General features: G+C 36.2%; 2 protein-coding genes across 2 annotated transcripts in view; one reads left to right on the top strand and one right to left on the bottom strand.

Annotated features, from left to right (window-relative positions):
• The first annotated feature begins 1,361 nt into the window (after positions 1–1,361).
• Positions 1,362–17,864, top strand: tmc5 (transmembrane channel like 5). Its single transcript, XM_073841273.1, has 17 exons — positions 1,362–1,564; positions 2,473–2,575; positions 2,672–2,741; positions 2,827–3,081; positions 7,195–7,337; positions 7,646–7,793; positions 7,870–8,025; positions 8,110–8,279; positions 8,373–8,448; positions 8,538–8,635; positions 11,213–11,308; positions 11,397–11,472; positions 11,553–11,686; positions 11,799–11,972; positions 12,095–12,173; positions 12,299–12,382; positions 16,412–17,864. Exons 1-17 carry the CDS (start codon positions 1,474–1,476, stop codon positions 16,469–16,471), a joined length of 2,013 nt encoding a protein of 670 aa, XP_073697374.1. The 5' UTR covers positions 1,362–1,473; the 3' UTR covers positions 16,472–17,864.
• A 106-nt stretch (positions 17,865–17,970) lies between these two features.
• rab40c (RAB40c, member RAS oncogene family) overlaps positions 17,971–21,540 on the bottom strand; it is a 34,524-nt gene continuing 30,954 nt past the window's right edge. The window contains exon 7 of the mRNA XM_073841284.1: positions 17,971–20,337. Within this exon, the coding sequence (XP_073697385.1) occupies positions 20,063–20,337 (275 nt within the window). The 3' untranslated portion in view covers positions 17,971–20,062. The remainder of the gene's footprint in view (positions 20,338–21,540) is intronic.

Here is a 21,540-nt window from a genome sequence, read left to right as displayed (position 1 = left end):
TCATTTGTTCAACTTTAAAAGCGATTTGCTCAGTATTTATTTGTATTTTGTTTCTCGGCCAAATATTGTCCTCCTAACAAACCATACATCAATGGAACACTTAATTCTTCAACTTTCAGATGATGTATAAATATCAATTTCAAAAATTGACCCTTATGACTGGTTTTTGTGGTCCAAGGTCACATATTATTACAACAAATGTAAGAGGCTTTCAGAAGACTAACGGTGGCTAATACAGTAGCAGTGCTGAGGTAAAAGCCGTTGATAAAAATTAAAAAATTTTATCATTAGCCTATTTTTATGGTGATATGAGTGTTATAGACAATTAATTACGTTTTAAAGTCGTGAAATGACACATAATTTAAGTAAAATGTGGCATTTTGACAGCAGCAACCTGAAGAACAGAACGCCAAAAAAACAATAATAAAAGTATAGCGTTTAGCCTAACTTACCTTGCTAGCTTCCCCGAGAATATCCATAATAGGTAAATAGTTCGAAGTAAAGTCTAAAGTAGACTTCATGACAAAGAAAACCGAAATGGTGGGAATTTTAATTCATCCCAGTGAGTCGAAAATATGAAACGCTTTCTCCAAAAAGCTTAGTTCGGCAACGCTCATAGGCCACATCGCGACTCTAGAATCTGGGACATAACGTTAGGCCTACTTTTTGTGTTTTGGTAGTCATTTAATCAATAGTGTTAAAAGTTAGTTAAGCATATTATCTACCAGGAGAATCCACAGAGCATTCATAAGCGTTTTCTATTTATGAAAACATAATATTTTTGTTCTGATTTGTATGTCACATGACTTTTTAAAATGAGACAAATAAGACAAACAAGGCCTAGCCACTCATTTGCTAAATATATAGGCCTAAAAAGTACTTATATTACATTCTGTGCTTCAACAGAACAACCCAATTAAATAATACAATTTCAAAAAGGAACCAAAGGACAACAAATCAACCCTGTAACGGAGGAGCAGAAATAAGAACAGATCATTGGTTAAACTGTTAGTCCCAATGTGAGAAATTTAACAATCAAGACAAGTTCTTGTAGTGTCCCCAACAATACAACTTTTTGCCTAGAATGTTGGATTTCTTTCTCATCCTGTCAAAAATAAACAACTGTAGTTATTCAGTTTATGTCATCATTATATTGCTGCTGAAGAGCTGGAAGACAGTTAATGAATAACTAATGAATACCTTTTTAAATGTAATACAACACCTGGCCACAGAGTTCCTCCTGCTTTGTATTGGTTGGTGAAACCTGTCACCCTGACAACAGGACACAAAGATAAGAGATCCAGCCCACTTGTACCTTGTATCCTACAATTAAACCACAACTTCCTTGTTCCTCTAGTGAGGTCAGCAAACCCAGCAGTCTGTTATTCCTGGAATACATATACACACACATGTAACATTTAAAAGGACTTTATTTCTTCTCTGTCGGGACAAATCTATGATCAAAGCAGCAGGATGAGGAGGATGAGTGTCTTCCCACAGCATGGCACGGCTCTGGGAAACCTGGGACTTTCTGCCAACGAAATCCGGCAGGAAGTTGAAAACAGTAAGTCACGTTTTACAGAATGTGTATAGCAACTAAAGCTAAATAAAAGTGTGTGGTAAATGCCTAAATGTAAATATATATTTATACACACACACTATTATTAAAAAGTTTGGTGTTAGTAAGGTTCACCGAGTCTTCATTTATTTGATAAAAAATAAATAATAATAGTTCAAAACAGGCAAACTGTAAAATATTATTACAATAAACTTATACAATATACTATAATTGTCACATGATCCTTCAGAAATCATTCTGATAGGCATATTTGGTGTTCAAGACACTTATTATAAATGTTAGAAATAGTTGTGCTGCTTCATATTTTTGTGGAAATCAAGATATTTTTTGTTTTTCAGGATTATTTGATGAATAGAATATTTGATGTTGTAATGTTTCTTTTTTGAAAACGTTTTTTATAATCATCAAGGCTGAATTCATTCAACCAAATATACTGAAAAACAGTAATTTTGCAAAATATTATTTCAATTTACAATAATGTTTCTTTTTACTTTAATATCCCTTAAAATATAATTTATTTTTGTAATCTAAAGCTGAATTTTCATCAGTCATTACTCCAGTCTTCAGTGTCACATGATGCTTCAGAAATGATTCTAATATGCTGATTTATTATCAATGTTGGAAACAGTTAATATTTTTTGGAAGCTGTGATACTTTTTTCAGGATTCTTGATGAATAAAGTTTCAAAAGAGCAGTATTTATTTAAAACAGAAAGCTTTTGTAACAGTATAAATGTCTTTACTTTCACTTTTGAGTTAAATGCGGCCTTGCTGAATGAATGTTTATAGTATAAAATAGTAGTATAGAAATATAAATGACTTTTTAAAAAACAAATATTAAAATATAGACAGAAAAGATTTTGGTACTAACTGAAGATGTTTTTGTGATCCCAGATACATCTGAACTGGTATCTGACCTGGTTAACCTGTCAGCCCGAGCCAGATTTCAAGCCATACGATCATTGCCTATGTCATTCAAAGAGAGGCAATCAATCAGGTTAACATAATTTATAATGACACATTTATACAATATTGCGCACAATGCTATCTTTTATTTACTTAAATTGCCTTAAAATTGTACTTGTCTCAACAGAATCAGAGTGAACTCTGTCAAACAATCAAAGACCATTATCCCTGCAAACTGTCGTGAACAGGTGTCTCGGGTAAAAAGTTAAATGCAATTTTTAAATACAGATTTGTCCTAAAAGTGCTGTGTGATATTTCAAGTCTAAAAAGCACCCTCTTCAGTCTTTCCGCAGATTTCGTGCTGGCTTGGCATCAGCCCAGCAGTATTTGATTATATGGCATGACACTCTAAAGGATATCGGCGGCAAGTTTGGCACTTCTGTCCTTTCCTACTTCTTGTTCCTTAAGTGGCTGCTGAAGTTCAACCTCTTCTCCCTCATCATCAACTTCTGCTTCATCACAATCCCACAAATAGTGCACGCGCCCAATATCAGCAGCGGCACAGGGTTCAGAGGCCTTGAGCTCCTCACTGGGGTGGTGAGTTCTTCTACTGAGTCCAAATTTAACAATTAACACTTTACAGTAAGGTTTGATTTGTTCACATTAGCCAATGCATTAAGTACAGCGGTGGCCAAAATTACTAGAACACTAGTATTTTCACCAGCTAAAAAAAAGGGGTTAAAGCCAGTTGTTTATATCTTTTGCTGTTGTGTGTCAGTAGGAAATATCAGTTTACATTTCCAAACATTCATTTTGCCATTAATTGTAATAATCCAGTGAGAATTGTGTTTGCACAAGGAGTCAATAGCCAGTGCTTCACAACATCATCAAGTCTGTCTAGAATGACATGAAGAAACGGAACAAACTGAGGCAAACTAAATCCAGAAGAACTGTGGAAACATCTCCAAGAAGCTTCGAGAGACCTACCTGCAAAGCTACAGTACTGTTAAAAGTTTTAGGTACTTGTGTGTAAAAATGCTGTTAAAAGAGGATGCTGTTATAAATAGATTTTCTTTATCAATTAACTTCTATTAACTAAATTAAATAAACCATCCTTTCTGTTTAAAGCAGCTTTTGCCCTAGGTGCACCTGCGCATAGTTTTTCAGGTAGCTTTGCAGGTAGGTCTCTTAAAGCATCTTGGATGCGTTGCCATAGTTCTTCCGGATTTAGTTTGTTTAAGTTTGTTCTGTTTCTTCATGTGATTATTACAATTAATGGCAAAATGAATGTTTGGAAATGTAAACTGGTATTTCCTCCTGACACACTACAGCAAAAGATAGAAATATCAGACTTAAAACCATTTTTTAGCCTTGAAAATACCAATTCCAGTTCTAATAAAATACCAGTTCTAATAATTTTGGCCACCGCTGTAGCATGCACTAACAATCAGCATTTATTAATCTAAATTAATGTATAATTATTCATTGTTTATTCATGCTTGCTCATAATAGTTTAATTTTAAAAATATGGTTAATAGCACGTTAATTAATGCATTAGCTAATCTTAAAGGAATGGCTCAGCCAAAAATCTAAATATATGCTTACAGTGTAGTCACCCTCAGGCCATCCAAGATGTAGATAAATTAGTTTCTTCTTTAGAAATTTAGCATTACATCACAAGCTCACCAATGGATTCTCTGCAGTGAATGGGTGCTGTCAGAAAACATCACAATATTCCAGATGTAACGTCTTGTGAAGTGAAAAGCTGTGTTGCTAAGTAACAAATCTATCATTGAGGCATTTAACTTTAAACAACCACGTCTATCCAAAATACCCCTAATTCATGATATTGCTTTCTCCAGTGAAAAAATGCCATCCCCTGTTCTCCTCTTACACCAATATCCACCAACGTATTTGTTTAGAACAGTTTTGGACTTTTTTGCTTGTAAACGGTGTAAACAGACTTTTTCACTGGAGAAAGATATATTTATTAACAGTTTTAACGCATAAGTAACGAGAGTTACGTAATCAGATTACTTTTTTCAAGTAAATAGTAAAGTAACACATTACTTTTAGGGCCTAGTTCACATGTACACAGGTATTTTTATAAACTGAGTTTCTCCTACTTCGTTTAAAAAAAATATATTGTCCACATCAAAATGCAAAAATACGCTATGAAGTGCTGTCAAGAGCACTTATCAGAAGCCTGAAAAAAGCACACACTTAATCATCACAAGCCAAAATCTCTGGTTTTATCGACTACACGACAATACTGACAGGAACATTTTGAGAAATAATTTCAAGTAAGTAACACAAGTTACTTTGTTTTCCCATTTATTCACTGACACCTCTCCGGTGCCATGTTGTGAGAATTGAGGATTGAGGACTGAGGCGCAGAGCCACATCCTTCAGCCTGAGGTTTATTCATTTCACTTTTGGTATAAAAGCGCCTTTACATTTGCCAAAAATATAAGTGTGGGGTTTTTTGTTATTAAAAATAAATAAACAACCCAGCTTAGGTAATAAAAAGTAACACAAAAGTGAAGTAATGCATTACTTTCTATAAAAACTTAACTAAGTAATGCAATTAGTTACTTTTTTAAGGAGTAACAAAATATTGTAATGCATTACTTTTAAAAGCAACTTTCCCCAATCCTGGGGAAATGTCTTGATGGACTTGTTTTTTACCAACATGCTAGCTTTTCATAAGATGTTAACTTGTGAACTGGAGTCGTGGGGAATATTGTGATGTTTTTTATCAGTTGTTTGGACTGTTCATGATGGCACCCATTCACTGCGGAGAATACATTGCTGAGGTATTTTTAAGTTTTAATTTGATTAAATCATCCTTATTGTCAAGTGTTCATTATACAAAACTTTGGTTTTATCCACATTTTTCTTCCCAGAGTGGCCATTTGTCAATTTTATGGCTTCCAGTTATATCTGTGTCCAGCTATTTTTAGCTGTACTAAACAGCTCGCTTTGCTGCTTGATATTGCAAATTGGTGCGTCTTACCATGTGTGACCCTGGACCACAAAACCAGTAATAAGGGTCAATTTTTTTAAATTGAGATGACCAATTTGGAGTAGACATCACAGTTACATCACTTGCAGCTGCGTGCACATAGTTGCAGAAAAACACTGGTAACAAGTGGCGGTAAACGGGTAAAATCCATGCAATGAAAGGAAAAAAATATATTTTTGTGCCTTTTGATGTCAAAATCAGAATTGCAAATCATTTTTATAGAATACGTTCGTCAAAGACGCCATTTGAAGCTAAACGCAGACGTTTAAATGGACATACTATGGATGAAAACTGCTATGATTACTCTGCTTTTAAAGCATAAATTTGATTTAGGTGTACATAATATTCACATTCACATCTGATGAAACAACATACAGCACTACACCATTTTTCTACAAGTTTGATTGCAACACATAATCATTACTATTAGTGTTCATCATCTGTTTTTGATTACACCATTACTGTTTTTAATATTTATACCATATGTACATCGACTTAACATAAAATAGTCACCACTAATAAGCTACTAAATATATTGTAGTAGCCTACTTTTCTTTTTTTTTGTACAGCTGCTTTGAAACGATTTGTATTGTGAAAAGCACTATACAAATAAACTTGAATTGAATTGAACTTATGCTGTTCATAGGGGACGTATTTTATTAGCCCTACAGTTACAGCATGAAATATTATTTAAACCTATTACTTTTAACATTTTTACATAACATTTATTTATTTTATCTCACAATTCAGACTTTTTTTCTCACAAATGCAAGTTTATGTCTCCCAATTCGGACTTTATAACTCGATTTAACTCTGAGGGGAAAAAAGCCAGAAGTGTGGGATATAAACTCTATTCTGTTCTATTCTAAACTCTATCCCCCAGTTTGACAGACAGGGCTTAAGCCTAGTCCTAGACTAAAATGTAAGTCTGAGCTGTTTCAACTGAAATATACTTGCACTGACTCATCTTAAAATATATAAGTGCCTTTTTATTGTTTTAAGATGCACACCAGTAATGTTTTTTTCTAAGCATGTTTATAAAAATTACTTAAATGTCCTAATTGATCTATGGCCTAATTCTGGCTTAGTCTAAGCCCTGTCTGTGAAACCGGGCCTATACTATTCTGAGCCGAGGGGAAAAGAGAGAATGGCAAGTTGTTTTTCCTTATTAGAATTGTGAGATATAATCTCGGAATTGCAAGCAAAAAGTCTGAATTTTTTTAAATATAAAATCAAATTGACCTTTTTTTATTCTTTTATTCCATGGCTCCATAGTTTGGACTATCTCAATATCTAGCGTCAATTTCAATGCTTATTACTAATCAAAAATTAAGTTTTGATATATTTACGGTAGGAAATCAACCAAATATCTTCATGGAACATAATCTTTACCTAATATCCTAATGATTTTTGGCATAAAAGAAAAATCGATAATTTTAACCCATACAATGTATTTTTGGCTATTACTATAAAAATATCCCTTGCTACTTAAGACTGGTTTTGTGATCCAGGTACTGGACTGGTTTGTAGTGCAAACAGTTTTACTGTTTACTGCATGCTATTATTCTTCTTGTTATTTCCGTATAGCGGCTAATGAACCGGAAGTCTCACCCATTGACTTACTTCTGCATTAAAGAAGGTGGATAGAGCTTTAGAATATGGATTGTCAATATCTCTGTCAACAGGGTCATTTCAACCAGACGGTTTTGTACTATGGCGGTTATAATGGTGGAGTGATCGTATCCAAACCAGTCTACAACATGCAGTTGGCCTACTTTTTCACCATAGCAGCATATCTGGTGCTGTGTGGGGTGTCTCTTATCTACAGGTAACACATTTAGCAGTATGGTAAGTTAATAAGGAATTTACAGCATGGAAGCAATACAATTTTGTAGCTAGATAACGTCCTATTGACTGTTTAACATTTGCACATTTTCCCATGGAATATATGGAAATTAAACGTACAAGACAATGGCTGAGTGTTTCCCTAGAAATATGAATGTGTTGAGGTTTGTAAAATTTGCATATTGGGACTCAGAGGTCACCATATGAACAGAAGTAATGAATGATGCAACAAGCTGCTATTTCAATGCCAGAAACGAATGCAGAAAGATTTGGCTTTATTTTCCTCCTCAGCATGTCCAGATCCTTTCAGAAGAACTTTGTGCTCGAGACAGGACCTGTCTCTGGAGGAGCATGGCGTCTCCTGTGCAGCTGGGATTTCAGTGTTGTCAATGAGAAAGCCATACAGTACAACAAGAACAATCTCGCTGTTCAGCTGAAGGTTCATACCTGTTTATCTTCTAGTAGATGCCATCCTTTTTATGTTTCCGTTGGCTCATTTTGCACATGTCTTTCAGGAGTCCTTATCAGAAAGGCTACAGGAGAAAAACAAAATGTCTCGGTCTGACAGAATAAAGCATCTGTCTCTTAACATACTGGCCTGGCTGATCTCTTTAGGACTTGCTGTAGGATGCGGTGCAGGCATCTACTTCCTGGGGACAGATCCAGAACTGGTAAGTTCATTCACAGTGCGATAATATCGCAAAAATACAAATTGTGCATGGATTTCTAACCCTTGTGTTTATGTTTTGCTGCAGGCCTTCAGTTTCAGTCAAGAGCCGAATGATTTAACAGCAGAGGCATCTACTCTTCTTCTGCCTGTGGTTGTGTCGCTCATCAACCTGATAGTACCACTTCTCTACTCTCTCATCAGCAAAATAGAGAGTTACTCCAACCCACGTGCAAAGATCTACATCATCATTGTGAGGTGGGATCATTGTTTCCTTACAATTACCAGAAGCATCAGGTTTCCATTGCTGACAATGTCAGGTGACCTCACACTATTGTGTTTTGTTCCTAGAAATGTTGTTTTGAAGATGTCCATTCTTGGAATCCTTTGCTTTTATTGGCTGAATTTTGTTCCTAAGAATGTCTCAGTAGGTCCACCAAGAGATCATTTTATCATAAGTTGCTAGAAAAGCATTATTATGTGTATCTTCACTCGATTGTAATCTTTTTATTCAAGTGTTGGGAGTCCTTTGTGGGGCAGAGCGTGTATCGACTGCTGATATTCGACTTCATATTCTGTCTGCTTGGCATTTTCTTTGGAGAATTCCTACTCAAGTGAGTCAAATACAGGAAGTCAAGTACATTTTGGCTGTTGAAGTAAGTCTGCAAAAATCAGTTGATCACAGCTGGAAAATTGCAGCTACTAAAAGTAACCACTTAGTACACGATTTCCACCTTAAATCTATACTATAAACTCTATGGAAGCACGTTTTATCTTGCAATTCTGACTTTTTTCTCAGAAATGCATAATATAGACTCACAATGGCGAGTTAAAGTCAGAATAGAGGGATATAAACTTGCAACCTTTGAGAAAAAAAGTCAGTCATCTCACAATTCTGACTTTATTGGAACTGCGGCTTTATTTCTCTGAATTGCAAGTTTAAATCCTGCAATTCTAAGTTTATATCATGCAATACTGACTTTAGAACTCGTAACTTCAAGTTTATATCACGGAATTCCGAGAGGAGTCAGAACTGCAAGTTTATATCTCGCAATTCAGTGTTTTTTTCTCAGAATTGTGTGAAATGAATTCACAATTGTGAGTTATAAATTCAGAGTAGCTGTAAATATACTTACAATTCTGATAATGTCAGAATTGTGAGATATAAACTCATAATTCTGACATTATTTCTCTGAACTGAGTTTATATCTCTCAATTCTAAGTTTTTTTATCAGAATTGCGACTTAATTTCTCTGAATTGCAAGTTTAATCTCACAATTTTACGTTTATATCATACAATACTTTATAACTTGCAACTTCAAGTTTAAATCACGCAATTCAGAGAAATAATGTCAGAATTGTGAGATATGTGAGAAAATTCTGACTTTTTTTCTCAGAATTGTGAGTTTATTTTCAGCTATTCTGACTTTGTAACTCACAATTCTAAGAAAAAAAACTTAGAATTGCAAGTTTGTATTTTGCAATTCTGACATTATAACTCACAATTGTGAGTTTGTATCATGCAATTCCAAGAAAAAAAGTCAGAATTGCGAGATAAAGTCAGTTACTTTTTTTTTTTCAGTGGCGGAAACGGACTCCATAATAAACCCATCTACTGCAACAGTTAAAAATATTTTGCAGCTTTAGTGCTGTTTTACAGATTTCAAATGATAAATAAACTACTGTTGCAAAGTTTGGGGTTGGTAATTTTTTTAATGTTTTTGAAGTCATTTATGCTCTTAGTCTGAATTTATTTGATTAAAAAAATACAATAAAACAGTACTATTGTTAAATGTTGCTACAATTTAAAATAACTGTTCTGTATTGTAATACCATATAATAAATATAGCTTATTCCTGTGATGGCAAAGCTAAATTTTCAGCATCATTACTCCCGTCTTCAGTGTCACATGATCCTTCAGAAATCATTCTAATATGCTGATTTGCTGCTCAAGAAACATTTCTTCTTATTATCAGTGTTAAATACATGTGTGCTGCTTAATATTTCTGCAGAAGCAGTGATACTTTTTCAGGATTCTGAATACAAAGTTCAAAAGAACAGTACTGATTTAAAATAAAATAAAAAAGTGTAACATTATACAGATCTATAATTTTATATTTTAATTTAATGCATCCATTGCATTTAACATTATTTGAAATAGACTACCAGTCAAAAGTTTTTGAACAGTAAGATTTTAATGTTTTTTAAAGAATTCTCTTCTGCCTGCATTTATTTGATCCAAATAAATATTTCATTTTTTATATACTTTTTATAAAAAGTATATTTTTTTGTTCTAGAAATGAATACTTTTGTTTAGCAAGAAAGCTTCAAACTGATCAAAAGTGATTGCACACTGAGTCAGAAATTTTCCTTTCAAAATGTTTGCATGTTGAATAAATAAATATGACCTTATGTTGTGTCAATCACATTTACACACTGCCTCAAAAACTTCTGTCCGCCATAAAAAAAAATTCGGATCAGGTTAAATTTTTCTGCATTTTCGCATCTGTAGCAAACATTTTGATAGGAAAGGATGACGAATACGGAAAAAAAAAAGAGCATCCAAAAATTTCGGACTCTTAAGACATAATTTTACAAAATTTCTATTTCAGATAAATGCTGTTGTTCTAAACTTTCTATTCATCAAAGAAAAACCTGAACAAAAATATACTCAGCGGTTTTCAACATATTAATAATAAATGTTTTTTTGAGCAGCAAATCAGAATATTACAATGATTTCTGAAGGATAATGTGACTGGAGTAATGATGCTAAAAATTCAGCTTTGCTGTATCACAGGAATAAATTTTAATTAGTAAAAATATTTCAAAGTTTTTCTGTTTTTGCTGTACTTTAAATCAAAGAAGGCTTGGCGAGAGAAGAGACTTATTTAAAAAAACAAAAAATCGTAGTGTTCAAAAACTCTTGACTGGTAGTGTATATTCATTTATTTAGAAAAAAATCTTACTGACCCTAAGCATTTCAACGGTAGTGTACACTGTAAATAATATCTTTGCCTTATACTTTGTACTATAAACTGTGCTTTTACAGACCGATAAATAAATAAATCTAAGGAAATGGCTTACATTACAGTGCACACTGTGGATGCCTCCATATGAAGAGTAATTACCGATTACCCATGACACAGAATCAATAGATTCACTTTCATTTCACTTTTTCAAAATTGCTACAGTGTAATCGGAACCACGTGCATCCAGAGTCTTGGCGTCCCAGAGTTTGACATTGCTAGGAATGTACTTGATCTGATCTATGCCCAGACGCTGGCTTGGTAAGTCAATATCTGCATCTCTTCAGCTCTATACTTTGATATTCCTTCCAGCTGATTGTCTCTTTTATCTCTCTTCCTGTCTGCCCAGGATTGGAATTTACTTCTCCCCCCTACTTCCTGTAATGCAAGTCCTGAAATTGTTTATCATCTTTTACTTGAAAAAGGTAAGCACCATTATAGTATCACTTTGTCCTTGCAGTAAAGATTATATTGCATGTTGTTAGTCTTACGGTTCCTGTTTCAGATCAGTCTGAGTATGAACTGCCAGCCTCCCAAACACAGTGGCAGAGCCGCTCAGATACAAACAGTCTTCATCGCCCTACTCTTCTTCCCTTCGTTTTTGGGCGCGCTATCCATGGTGTCATTCACAGTGTGGAGGTGTGACCCCTTCATTTTACATTTTACATTCATCTATTGTCCAAGTTTGTTTTGTGTACTTCATAAACACTCTTAATAAGCTGCTTTTCAGATGACATGATTTGTCTTGCAGTCTGAAGCCCTCAGATGAGTGTGGGCCCTTCCAGGGTCTCGACACCCCCTTCCACACCATTTTCAATTGGACTGCTTCTATTCAGGACCTTCCTGAAACTAACTGGGTCTGGTGGATATTTGAAAATGTACTGAGAAGTGAACTCTTCTACTACCTGATCAGCCTCATCGTCCTGTAAGTCCACAAGCTGGATGTTTTGTGAGCTATTCACATAGGAATGGTTCATTTTCACACCTTTTTCCTGGACATATCTGAGACTTTCTCATCTTTTCTCATTCCTCTCTTTCTTCTTTCAGAGTCATCACTTATTTTCTCTGGCAAATCACTCAGGGACGGAAACAGCTCATCAAGACTCTGCGACAGCAGATTGTAAATGTGAGTGCTGAGATCATACGAACCTCACTTTAGCATCCACCGCATTTCAGTGTCATCAAAAACTACTATATATAGATAATAGTTTTAAACTCACTGGCTCCATTCTTTTTCCGTCTGCCTGTCAGGAAGGAAAGGACAAAGCATTTCTCTTGAATAAAATGCAAAGTCTACAGAAGGAGAGAGGGGAAATGGCATCTTACAGACCTCATGTGCGTATTTCTTGTGTGTTCTTTCTGGTCTTAACTACTTTCTCCATGCATCTAGTTATCATTAGTAAAATCCTTAGCAGGCTTCTGAGAAACCCTAGAAAACTGAGAAACCCTATAGGGCACCTACCTAATGAAGATACTCTACTGCCAAACGCCATGCCTGCAAACAAAATTTATGTATCTCATGTATTGTGGTGGCCTATAAAGGCAGAAAAAAGTACTAAGTAAGGGATAATCAACGGTTTGCCGTGCATTAAGTAAGGGATAATGTACATGCAGCCGGTAGTTATCGCAGAAATAAGCCCCGACAGTGTGATCTTGTATCACACTGAAGGGGCTTATTTCTGCGATAACTACCGGCTGCCTGTACATTATCCCGCTTATTACACGGCTACTTGCCACATAAGGAAAAAAAACTGGACATGAATATGAATTTGAAACCTTTTATTGGCATATTTGTTTTAAATTAACAGTTTTATCCTTCCGCGAAACAATATAGTACCACGTGACTAACATTCAAACTACGTACGTTAGTAAGACAATTTAAATAGATTAATGTCGAAATTTTCCATTGTTAATTGTGGTTGTCCAGTGTTTGTCACAAGATGGCGCCAAACGGTAATCTTTGTTGGCACGGAGGGATTTTAAACATACAAGTAGTACCGGCTATGCGTTATTACTTTGGAGCGGTGATTATTTGAAAAGAACGAACCTGCAAATGTCTCAACTGACCAATCAGAATCAAGCATTCCAAAGAGCCGTGTAATAAAGGATTTTAAATGCACGACGTGGAGGCTAATAACCACCCGATGCAAAGCGGAGGGTGGTTGCCTCTGCGAAGTGCATTTTAAATCCTTTAATGCACGGCAAGCCGTTGATTATCCCGCTTATTCCATGGTCATTTGCAAAGTTATAGACAAGTTAAAACTAGGATTGATATTTGCAGCGCAAAATTTGACCGTATGGATAAAAAAGACGGTTGTTTTCGTCCGTTATGACACGCAGCTGTAGCATTCTGCCCGCTTCAAATCAGACACATAGATGAAATAGTCCGGTAAGATCACATTTATTTGAATGCATTATAGCATTTGTTTCAGTAAATTATCGATCGACCGAGAGAGAGTGTGAAGGCGAGAGAGAGATGACAGTTGTGTGTGTGTGTGTGTGTGTGTGTGTGTGTGTGTGTGTGTGTGTGTGTGTACCTGCCTGCATGCTGTGCGTCTCTCTCTACAAACAACGAATTCCTTCAAAAACCAAGTTTTACCACTTCGTTGCTGAGGAATATAATGTAGCGATCTAGTATCTAGGCTGTTTGAATAAGAATCCCGGGCAAGCGCTGACAAGAAGCGTATGTATGTGCACAACACAATGCGATCTCCGACCTCTCTCTCAGCAGCGCATTAATATAGAACGGTGATTAAACTGACTTGGAACTACCTGTGCATTAAGTAAGGAATAATTGACGACGGGCCGTAGAATTCTTAGAAAATAATGCACACCCGAGGTGGGGCTGCGGTCACGACGCGAAGCGTCTTTTGTGCGCTCAAGTTCGTTATTTCAAATGTAGACGCGCGGCTTGCGCGTGCATAATGGAAGCGATGCGACATGCTCGTTTTTTCCAGGCGCGTCAGCGCCGCATCCAGATAAAAACATCTCAACTTTTCAGAATGCCGCAAGCGCACCGCAGGTCATGTGACATGAACCAACCAATCAGCTTCCTCACGTTTTTCCGTTACATTGAAACCTCTGTAGAAACATGGAGGAGCAGCTCATCATTGTGGTCCAGGGATTTCCTGAACTTTATGATTTGTCAAGCCCCCGTTATTTTGACGCTAATAGAAGAAACAATGCATGGAGACGCATAGGCTTGGAGCTAGAGCGCAGCTGATGGTTGCTTAGAAACGGCAGACGCTTCCGGAGCACAAGCGCCCGAGCGCTTTGTTGATAAGGAAGAAAGTGGCGCGCCTAGCGTTTTCCACGCGTTTTTAGGCGCGACATGTGAACGGCCCCTAATGCAGTTAATAATGAAGTTTAGACAGACCTACAGACAAGCAGACAGACGGCAAGAGAGGGGGGAGAGAGTTTAAGATCGTAAATTACCTCTCTCAAGTCTGTTGCTGCGTCCCAATTCGCCTACTTATACTATGCACTAAAGTATGTACTCTTTTTGTGAAGAAAAAGTACATACTTTTGAGTATGTAGCAGAATAGTAGACAGGCTTTGGGACATACTACTTCGTCATAACTGTTTCTTTAATGGACGCTCTGTTGCTTAGTTACCTGAATCCTGTCACTGTTTAAACTGCCCTGTTAATCATCACAGTTAACATTATCTACATTTCGTTTAATTTGATTTCCTACCGTATTAGAGAGAAATGAAGAGGCACGTTCTTTCACGCGCCTCTTTCATGCCGAGGACTCTGCTGTGTTTGCATAATTATGCCTTTAAACGTTAATGACCAAACCTATCATTATAAAAGTTCATAATGTTGCTGCACATGAAATATAACGCGGATAACATTAATAAAATATTTTTTTTTATCAGGTTACAGACTGATTATTTATCACTCAAACCCATTTCTCTACCTGTCCGTTGGTCGCGCATATCCTCCATGTTTGTAGTTTTTTAACACTTTTTATGCGTGTTTGTAGTTCTAATCGAATCCTCGTTCACCGCGCAATGTGTTGTGGGCAATATTAGCCGTTAGAGTGTGCATTGATCCACACTTCGAATTCCGAAGTTAAGTAGTAGACCATCCGGGAATCTTTGGAATACTTTTTTAAACATACTACGATTTGGGACATAATAATTCTATTTTCGAATACTATTTAGGACGGATAGTATGCGAATTGGGACGCAGCATGTGTCTCTCTCAAAGGTGACTGGCAGCATCGTCTCTACTGACAGTTAAACTTTAAGTTCATTTTCTTCAAGACCACGCTGTTGTTACCTCGCGTGAGAACTGTCATGTCGTTTTTAAGTTGTTTATCGTCAGAGATGTGCTAACAACATTAGCGCGAATGCTAACGTGAGTACTAACTGTATGTGTGTGCGTCTGTGAGTGAGAGAGAGCGAGAGAAATAGAGTATGTGCTTTCCGTACATAATAAAACGTAATATTGTGGAAAAAACATGGACATAATCTGTCGTTTTTATCATGTTGTTTACCGTATGTATTAGTTTTGCCAGTGTCACTGTAGCTTTTGGTTATTTTGCTGTTTTGGGCTGTAAGGACCTTTGAAATAACTGAAATGTGTGGCGAAGTGATATAGACATGTACTGCGGTCAAAAGCTGCTGTTGCCTGGAACTACGTTCGCCGTGCGTTTCCCTGAAAATAATGCACACCTCTAGAATGTTCGTCAGCCAATCAGATTTAAGCATCCAATGGCCCTGTAGTATAAACGGTTTTACTCACTGATCTATTATAGATAAGTGGTTTTACTGCATACCTGCCAGCCAATCAGAATCCAGTATCCAGACATTCCATGGAATAACAGCATTTATTTGTGTTCCTGCACTACAAAACCAGTTTTAAGTAGCATGTTCGTTTTGTTGGTTTTTTTAGCAATAGCCCAAAATACATTGTATGGGTCAAAATGATAGATTTTTCTTTTGCCAAAAATCAAAGATCATGTTCCATGAAGATTTCTTTGAACATTTCCTACCGTAAATATATAAAAACTCAATGATTAGTAATATGCATTGCTAAGAACTTAATTTGGACAACTTTCTCAATATTTTGATTTTTTTTTTAACCCTCAGATTCCTTATTTTCAAATTGTTGTATCTTGGCCAAATATTGTCCTATTCTAACAGACCATACATCAATGGAAATTTCAGCTTTCAGATGATGTATACATCTCAATTAGGACTGGTTTTGTGGTCCAGGGTCACATTTATAGATCATATATTGAGAAAAGCTAAAATTGAACATGCACATTTGATCAGTTCTGCTTAGAATGTTATTGTAAAGCCATTTTTCTCATTTGAAAGCACTTTTAAACATTCTGATCTTAATTTCTGTCCTAGGACTATGACCAGACACATTTCAACCCGAACTGGATAAATACGCTGCCTTTGGATATGTGAAATATATTCTTTATTTTTATACTGTACATGCCTTGTTTTTTTTTTTGGTTTGTTTTTTTGTAAATATTGCATTAATCTGTAACTTATTTAGAAAATTCCAACTATCATCTCTCTACTTGTTGGGAAGAGGAATGATTTGAAAACGCCAGCTGTAATGGCATAGGAATGGCATTTTGTGCTTGTCTTGTTTTCTTTTGAGCCATGGTATGTTTAAAAAAAAAACTGGATAGTGTGGTCACAAATTAAGATTATCACTCCCACATTTTATTTATTTGTTCCCTTATTTTAGGTCAATAATGGCCATGTAGTACAGTTTACTTATTTATTGTTGATTTTGTTAATGGCTGTAACCGAAAAAAATAGGGCTGGGTTAAAAATATCAATTTATCAATTTTAATCGAGTCTCACTTTTACGATATCGATTCTTAAACCCCAAGAATAGATTAATTAGTCTAGCCTGTTTTGAGTAATGAAATGAACATTTTAGCGCACCTCCCATCCAATAATTCGCAATAAAGGGCTTTGTTGCTTTTGATATGAAACAGTCTTGGATTTCAAATTCTGTCAGTTTCAGCACAAAAATATGAACATCCGAAGGTATGTTAAAAGAAAGAGTGCAACTTACCGAATTCCGTATCCTGTCTCGTATAATCGCTTATCGGTGTTTCAACCGCGGAAAGACGTGAACAGCTTCAGCTTGTAAACAATGTCACTTCACATTTACCTCAGAAACACATTCGGTGACCTTGTTAGTCAGGTAGAAAAATGAACTCTAGAGAGGAGCATTTTGCTAAATATGTACCATATAAGATATTCTTTATCAATTTTACTGTTCTTCTATGTTTAATTAGTTTTAATAAATCCAAGTTTTTATGACAGCCACCATTTAAATGTTTATATTTCAAAAAACGAATTAAATAGAAATATAATTATGTCGGCTAATTGTAACTTTACTATTATTTAAAAAAAAAACATAATTGAGAGTAATTTAAGCATTGGTATCAGTTAAATCAGTTAATTTTAACCTATATTAAATATATTTAATTGTATATTTTACAGCATTAGTTGATTTTTTTTCCCATGAGAAAATTTGGCATGTACTGTACCTGATATATATAAAAAATAATCAAAACGAATCAGAAATAGTGTCAAAGCACAAGCTTGTGAATCAGAATTGCATTGAATCATGACATTTGTTAAAACCCAGCCCTATAAAACAAGCAAACAAATGAATAATTAAATTTTGTCATGTTCAAGGCTTTATAGTTTCCTCATAAGAACAAAAAACTAGACAGGTGAGAAAGTATAATTTTACCCATAGCATTTTGATGATACATATTCTGATACGTCCTACTAATTTATTCTGATAAATGTGATGTCTGTGTAAATATCAACAAATAAAAATATTTTAATATGTAAACCAGTGTCATCTGTGATGAGCATGTTGGGATGCAAAGAACCTCAAAGCTTTGTTGTACTGATAACATTATCAATTTTTATTGTGAAAAAGTCGTTGCTTTTCATACACTAAGAACTGTACAATCAATAATTTAAAAAAATCGTTTTTTCGTCATTGTTGCAAGAACTTCTGATAATTACGCAAGTTATTCAGCAGCTTTTAGCTTCAACCAAAGGAAAATAGTGTTTACAATTCTGTTCCTACTGCCCCACCGAATCACATTTCCCTTTATCCCATTCACACAGAAGAAACCACCCCTTTGGCAACACCAGGAGGGTCCCATCACACTGCCCGACTTAAAAACCAAGAGCGTGTTTTTAAAATATAATCAAAGGCTTCAGTTACAAAGAGGAAAAACACTTTACAATACAAAAAAAGTTGAAATGGAACGTTCTAACTAAGTCACAGAGTTTCTTTGCACCATATGATGTGCATTTTACAGAGAAGAACAACCATTGCTCTCAGACGAGAGGTTTAAACTAATACCTACGGATGCCCAAAAAGAAATAAAACACTTCTTTGTAGTATTTCTATTACCACAACCTTTTGGGATTCAAAGATTAGGGTGTCGGTTGGAGAAGTGTATAGAACACCTTCTGTGGACCCTTTAGTATTTACGTCACCCAACAGATGGACACCAATACGCACAACTGCTCTAAACACATAACCAACATGTGCCAGGATCATTCTACCAGCTATAGCGACCGCAAAAGGCCTGTAGCAAATAGCTTATAGGTCAAACAAAGAGCTCACAGCCCTCAAGGGGAAGTTTTAAAGGCCCCCTGCTGGCACCCCGTCGCTCAGCCTCGTTTAAACAGGCTTCATTGGGCAGGTCTGCCGATGGAGGCCGGGGCTCGTCCCTGAGATGAAGGGGGTAGAGGGGGAAAAGACTGTTGGGAGGTTTGATGAAATGAAAAACATCCATTATTCAGCAACTACGGCTCATCAGACCTGGAAGATTTGAGAAGTGCTGAAGATTCCACTTGTGCTTGATATTTAGAAGCAAGCTTGAACAGGTTTATCATCCTTCATTCTGACATATATCTATAGAGAAGCCATGCTGTATGTGCAGATTAAAAGGGCTTCGAGCAAAGACCGGACTTTTGAACTCATGCTACAACACTGAAAACTGGCAGACCACATGGACTTTAAAATCATCGCGCGTTTTAGACAGAAAGTATAATGTGAAAGTACTGAAATGCAAGGTTTGAGTGAGAAAATCGGGCTGCAAGGCAGTTGTGGTATTGAATTCTGGACTTGAGAAGAGAGGTAATTACAGTATAAGGTTAAACTATTGTAAAAATGACAAATAATCCCACAGGACATGCAGGAAAAAGCAAATCAAAGGAAGTGAGGAGAGGCTGAGAGTAAACAGACAAAAAACCCTTTGCCAATACTGTCCCCTGAGGAGAAACTTCCTGTAATCCGTGTTTGTGGAGAAGACAGTTTCTGACCCAGCAAGGAACCATTTTCTAGATCTTCAGTGAGGAAAGATGGTGAACAGAAGGTGCTTGGAAATGCTTGTGCCGCCACTCTCAGCCTAGTGGTCCCACAGTCAACTCTGTCATTGTGCAAACGACCAAATTCAGAGACCACCAATTTGCAGTGCAAATCACATTTTTAATACATCAGTTCATACGTAAGCACTACAAGTCATTTCGCATCAGCCCTCTCTTTGTTGGTAAGCATGCAAGACTATGTGACCGAGGTACTTCAGTTTTTGCAGAGCACTGAGGATAATGAGTATGAGCAAATGAGAACACAAAGCGTAATGTAAGCCCATAAAAACTTCAAAGTGAGGCCTCTCAGCCAATCCAGCAGAGGGCGCTAGCGCAGTAGGAAACATGCTGCCGGTTGTTACTGCAACAAAAGTCAGATGAAGGGTTTGGTTTTATTCAAGATCTGTGAGTGAGGAAACTGTACTGCAGCAATGTGAGGAGAGAAATGTAGCCGTCTGTGGCGGCAGGAAGTGTTTGTTCACATCCTGCTCTCCCCACACCGGGAGGTGCCACACCTCTGTTGTGTCATCGGCCCAGCCCCGTGTCGGTTTCCTTGTGTGTTTGTCCGCGTGCACCTGAGTGTTATATAAGGGAAGTTGGGGTTGGGGTGGCCCCGCCCCCTTTGCCCAGAGGCTAGGAGATCTTACAGTTGTTCCTGGTGCAGTTCTGTGGCGGGCTCTGAGGCGGCCGGATGGATTTTGAGCGTTTGAGGCTGTTGCCTTTGCTGCCTCCGGCGGCGTTGGCTAGCGAGTACGAGCGTCCGTGCATCATGACGGCGTTCATGCCGTTTGCCATGGAGAACGACTTCAGGTGGCTCTTGATTGCCACGGGAAGCGGGAGCTTATCGATTAGGTGCACAGGCGTGCAGGACACGATGGCACGACAGCACAAGTCCTGCAGACTGAATACTGCAATGACAAAACACACAAATATTTGAGTTGGAAGATAAAGGCGATCAAAATGAGCCTAAATGGTTGCATAAAGCATAAAAACTCAAAAAAAACAAGCATGTGATACTCTAGAGATTCAACAGTAGCTGCTTCTGTGCATCTGCATGCTGAGATCATTTTTTAATTCTCTTTACAAAAGTAATGAGAATGTTGTAAATTATTCAACATTTCCTCAGCAGATGTTAACACGCTGCCTGCATTTCTTTCTCAGATGGAGTCGAATGCAAATGAGAATCACATGGGAAGCCTGACATGGGGATATTAGTTAACTGCGTAAGAAATGTGATCCACATGGAAACACCTCTGGGAAGTCCTTTTTTTTTTTGGAAGTTTGGTACGTTTAGCAAAAGAAAAAAAAAAAAAACAGCATGGTGGTGTTAGCAAGGCTTCTTATACAGAGATTGATGACCTCTCAATATAATATAATATAATATTATATTAATATAGGTCTGGTTTCACAGACAGAGCTTAGACTAAACCAGGATTATGCCATAGTTTAAATGTGCCTTAGGAAAAAAACATTATTCATGTGCATTTGAGACAAAACAAAGGCACTGATATATTTTAAGATTAGTCTTAAAATAAGCAAGTTTCTTCTGTTCATTTTAGTCTTGGACTAGGCTTAAGCCATGTCTTTGAAACCATGGATAATATAATAATACTTTTTCATATTGTTTGGGGTCATTAAGGTGTATTGGTTTTTGAAAAAAGCGTCTTATGACTCACCAAAGCTGCATTTAATTTAATTAAAAGTACAGTTAAAATAAATGAATAATTTAAGAATTTTAAACAGTAATTTAGATATTTAATATTTAGATATTTAATTTAGATATTTATCACATGATCCTTCAGAAATCACTAATATAATATAACACTTTTTAATATTGTTTGGGGTCAGTAAGATATATTGGTTTTTGAAAAAAAAAATGTCTTATGACTCAATTTTGAATAAAAGTACAGTTAAAATAAATAACATTTTAAAATGTAATTTAAATATTTTAAAAAGTAATATATTCCTATCACATGATCCTTCAGAAATGACTAATATAATATAATACTTTTTAATATTGTTTGGGGTCAGTAAGATGTATTGTTTTTGAAGAAAAAGCTGCATTTATTTGATAAAAAGTACAGTAAAAAATTAAATAATATCATTACAAT

The sequence above is a fragment of the Garra rufa genome, chromosome 1 (genome assembly GCF_049309525.1).
Source record: "Garra rufa chromosome 1, GarRuf1.0, whole genome shotgun sequence".
In the NCBI taxonomy this organism is placed as follows: domain Eukaryota; kingdom Metazoa; phylum Chordata; class Actinopteri; order Cypriniformes; family Cyprinidae; genus Garra; species Garra rufa.
This window is presented reverse-complemented; position numbering and strand designations above follow the sequence as displayed.

Coding starts and splice junctions, on each gene's coding strand:
- tmc5 (XM_073841273.1), top strand. CDS start 1,474: ATGAGGAGGATGAGTGTCTTCCCACAGCATGGCACGGCTCTGGGAAAC. Junction 8,449..8,537: donor TTGTTCCTAAGAATGTCTCA/GTAGGTCCACCA, acceptor TTTTTATTCAAG/TGTTGGGAGTCCTTTGTGGG. Junction 11,687..11,798: donor GTGTCATTCACAGTGTGGAG/GTGTGACCCCTT, acceptor TTTGTCTTGCAG/TCTGAAGCCCTCAGATGAGT.